Raw genomic sequence first — 4,371 nt, forward strand, 5'->3', positions numbered from 1 at the left:
TCAGCTTCAACCCATTTGGTAATATAGTTTGTGTTGACCAGAAGATATTTCCTGTTTCCTGTGGCTTTAGGGAATGAACCCACGATATCTAAACCTTATTGAGCGAAGGGCCGTGGGTTGGATAACAGATTAAGGGTTCCCCCTAGTTGATGAATGTTTGGGGTAAACCGTTGACATTGGTCTCACTTCTTGACATATTCATGGGCTTTTTTTTTGCATATTTGGCCACTAGTAACCTTAGGTAATGGCTCGGTGAGCCAAGGATCTACCTCCAGTGTGGCTCCCACAGATTCCTTCATGTAGCTCTTCCAGTAGTAATTCAGCTGCTTCAGGATGCATGCATAATTAGCACTGTCCTGAATAGGAACGCTTGTATAATTTTCGGTCCTCGAATAGCCAGAATCTGGTTGCCTTCCTCCGAATTTTGTCAGCTTCGCCCTTCTCTTCGGGCAAAATATCCTCTGTCAAGAATTTAATTATAAGATCCATCCAGCTGAGTTTGGCCCTGATTTGGTGAACTTGGGCTACCTCTCTTCGTGCTTTTATAGGGCCATGCATGTCCTCAATGAGGATAACCTCGGCAAGCCCTGTGCAGAAGAGGTAGCGAGCGTGGCTAAAGAAGTCAGCATGTGCATTACCATTTCTGGGGATATGCAGCAAATTAAAAGATTAGAACTCTTATTGTAGACGCTTAACTCGGCTCAGGTATCCTTGCATTCTCTCATCCTTTACTTCAAACTCACCTTGTACTTGGCCAATGACTAATCTCGAGTCCGAGAACACCTTCACTGACTTTCCTCCCATTCTTCGAACCATAGCGATTCCCATTAGTAGAGCTTCATACTCCGTCTCATTGTTTGTTGCTGAGAAATCCAATCTTAGCGACTTTTCAATGATGATTTTTTCGGGGGATATCAACACTAGCCCCACTCTAGAACCCTTCTGGTTCGCTGCACCATTCACATACACTTCCCAATGTGAGGGGCTTTGTTAAGAAATCATGTCAACCGATTTTTCACCCATGTCCGAGGTTGGGGTTATTTCTTCTAACCTGGGCTCCGTGAACTTGGCCATTAAATCTGCAAGGACCTGGCCCTTGACCGATGTGTGAGGCATGTATTTGATATCAAAAGCCCCCAAAATCATGCCCCACTTAGCAATCCTCCCAGTGTAATCAGCACTTCGGAGTATAGCCTTGAGCGGGAGTTGGGTGAGAACAATGACCGTATGAGCTTGGAAATAATGAGGGAGTTTCCGCGTACCAAGACCACTACCAGGATAGCCTTTTCCAGTGGCAAGTAATGAACCTCTGCCTCATGCAGTGACTTACTTACATAATAAACTGGCTTTTACACACCACGAATTGCCCGTATTAACACCAAGCTCATAGTGCAATGAGCCACAGCAATGTAGGCAAACAAGACTTCGTCTGGTTCAGGACTGGACATAATGGGTGGCCGAGCGAGATAGTCCTTAAGTTGCTGAAAAGCCACAGCACATTCTTCAGTCCACTCAAATCCCTTCCACTTGTTGATCAACGAGAAGAAAGGTCTACACCTATCTACTGATTGGGAAATGAATCGATTTAGGGCAGCCGTCATTCTGGTCAACTTCTGAACTTTTTTGGGATTTTGAGGAGCCTGTAGATTGTGGATAGCCTTTATCTGATCGAGGTTAACTTCAATTCCCCTGTGAGTCATCATGTACCCCAAGAACTTACCTGACGCCACACCAAATGAGCATTTAGAGATGTTTAGACGTAGTTTGTGCCTTCTTAGAACTTCAAAAATGCTTTTAAGATCCTTTATATGTTCAAAAACGATCTTGCTTTTCAACACCATGTTGTTTATATAAATTTCAATACTTTTGCCCAACTGCGGCTCAAATATCCTCGTCATCATCCTTTGGTAAGTGGATCCTGCATTTTTCAAACCAAAGGGCATTACCTTGTAATGGTAGTTACCAATAGGGGTGACAAATGCAGTCTTCTCCTGATCGTCCAGGGTTAATGGTATTTGGTGGTAACCTTAGAAGGCATCCAGGAAACTCATCCGAGGGTGGCCGACGGTGGCATCTACTAACTGATCAATTTTCAGTATAGGGAATGGATCTTTAGGACATGCCTTATTTAAATTAGTGAAGTCTACACACACTCGCCATTTCCTATTCTTCTTCTTTACCACCACAGTGTTTACTAGCCATTCAGAATAAAAAACCTCTTTAATAGCTCCGGCCTATTTGAGCTTTGTTACCTCTTCTCTTACTGTATCAGCATGCTCTTTAGATGGGTGTCGATGAGGTTGCTTCTTAGGGGTGATCAATGAGTTGACCTTCAAATGGTGGCAAATGAATTTCAGATCCACTCTTGGGGCCTCGTAGGCATTCCAGGAAAATACATCAAGGTTTCTTTTAAGGAATTCTACTAGCTCCTCCCTCTCTTGTAGAGGCATCTGAGATCTGACTTGAAAGAACCTTTCGGGATTATCTCCAATTACAACTTTTATTAAATCTTCACATCTAACACCCTCGTCTGGATCTTCGCCGGGCGATACCCGACTTTTTAACTGTTATAAATCCCTCTCGGCCCTGGCCAAGGACTCCGTTTCGGGCTTGTGCTGGATGACAGCCACTAAGCATTACCTAGCCGAGGATTGATCTCCCCGGATTTCATAAACTTGTCATTCAGATGGATATTTAACTTTTTGATGCAAAGTAGAGGAAACAGCCCCTAGCGTATGGAGCCAAGGTTTGGCTACAATTACCGTATAAGGGGAATACACATCTATTACAATGAAATCCGCCTCCACTACCTCTGAGCCAGTCTGTACAGGTAACCATATTTAGCCCTTCGGGGTGATGATTCTTCCTTCGAAGCTAACCAGGGGAGAACTGTATGGTGTTAAGTCATCAAGTTTTAGGTTCAGTCTCTTGTAGAGGTCAGGGTACATTATCTCTACCACGCTACCTTGATCTACCATTACCCTCTTCATATCATATCCTCCAATTCTGAGGGTGATTACTAAAGCGTCATCATAGGGTTGGATGGTTCTAATCTTGTCTTCTTCCGAGAAGCCTAAAACAGGTTGAATATCTGGTCTAGCTCTCTTCGAATCTTGGCCAACGTCCCTTGCTGGTAACCGGGCTACCAACATAACCTTGGACAACCTGGATCTTGTTCTCCTTAATGCGGCGAAGATGACGTTGATAGTTCCCAATGGAGGCTTTGAAGAGTCATCCCTTTGGAGTTCAGAATTTATCTGACTTCCTCGGCCATTAGAGTGATGCAAGAGGTGTCTCAATTTACCTTCGCGGACCAGTTGGTCCAAATGATCCCACAGGCTCCTGCAATCTTCTGTGGTATGCCCATGATCTTGGTGGTATTGGTAATAGAGATTATGGTTACACCTTTTAGGGTTTCCCACCATCTTGTTCAGCCACTTGAAGAATGGTTCACTCTTAACTTTTTCCAAAACCTGGTGTACTGGCTCTTTGAATATAGTGTTAACTGCTTGAAGGTTTGTTGATCCTGACTGCCCAGTGAAATCTCTCCGTGGTTTGTTGTTATTGTAATGGTCCGACCTGAAATTCCTCTTCTCCTGGGGGATAGCCTTATCTTTTCCCTTCCCTTACTGTTGATCTTCTTCAACTATTTTATACTTTTTGATATGGTCCATAAGCTGACGCATGTTAGTTACTGGTTTGCCAGTTAAGGACTTCCTCAAACCATGGTTAATGGGGAGGCTAAGCTTAAACGTGCTAAGGGCCATTCCATCAAAATTGCCCTCCATATCATTAAACATCTTCTAGTACCTATCTGAATACGTTTTCAAGGTCTCACCTTCTTGCATGCTTAAGGATAGCAATGAAGACAGGGGCCTGGCCACTCTTCTACATATGACAAAACGGGAACCAAATGCTTATGTAAGCTTTTTGAAGGAGTCGATGGAGTCGCTTCTAGGCTGTCAAATCATCTCATTGCAACCGGTCCAAGACTAAAGGGGGAAAACTTTGCACATCAAAGCCTCATTTCTGGAATAGACAGCCATCCTCTGATTAAAGTGACTCACATGTTCCACAAGGTCCGTTTTACCATTATAAATGGTGAAGGTTGGCTGGTTAAAACGCCGAGAAAGTCTCGCTCCTTCAATTCTATGCGTGAAGGGTGACCTAGAGATTTGATTCAAGGCTTTGCTCATAGCATCGTTCCCTACACCTCCACGTGATGGGCTTCGAGGTTGCCTCTTGCAACGGTGCTCCTCTTCATAGGAAAATGATTCACTGATTGGTGTCCGAGATCTTTGCTCGTAAGTGACATCCTGGTCGTCACCCTAATCTTCATCAGAATGCGAAGAAATTCGTTTCCTCTTTGCA

The 4,371-nt window shown here is 44.0% G+C and overlaps 1 protein-coding gene across 1 annotated transcript; it reads right to left on the minus strand.

The window, feature by feature from the left end:
- Positions 1–2,840: 2,840 nt before the first annotated feature.
- On the minus strand, positions 2,841–3,425 carry LOC136067866 (uncharacterized). Its single transcript, XM_065774228.1, has one exon. It carries the CDS (start codon positions 3,423–3,425, stop codon positions 2,841–2,843), a length of 585 nt encoding a protein of 194 aa, XP_065630300.1.
- Positions 3,426–4,371: the final 946 nt, after the last annotated feature.

Source organism: Quercus suber, unplaced genomic scaffold, assembly GCF_002906115.3.
Source record: "Quercus suber isolate HL8 unplaced genomic scaffold, Cork oak 2.0 scaffold_88, whole genome shotgun sequence".
Taxonomy (NCBI): domain Eukaryota; kingdom Viridiplantae; phylum Streptophyta; class Magnoliopsida; order Fagales; family Fagaceae; genus Quercus; species Quercus suber.

Coding starts and splice junctions, on each gene's coding strand:
- LOC136067866 (XM_065774228.1), bottom strand. CDS start 3,425: ATGGTGGGAAACCCTAAAAGGTGTAACCATAATCTCTATTACCAATAC.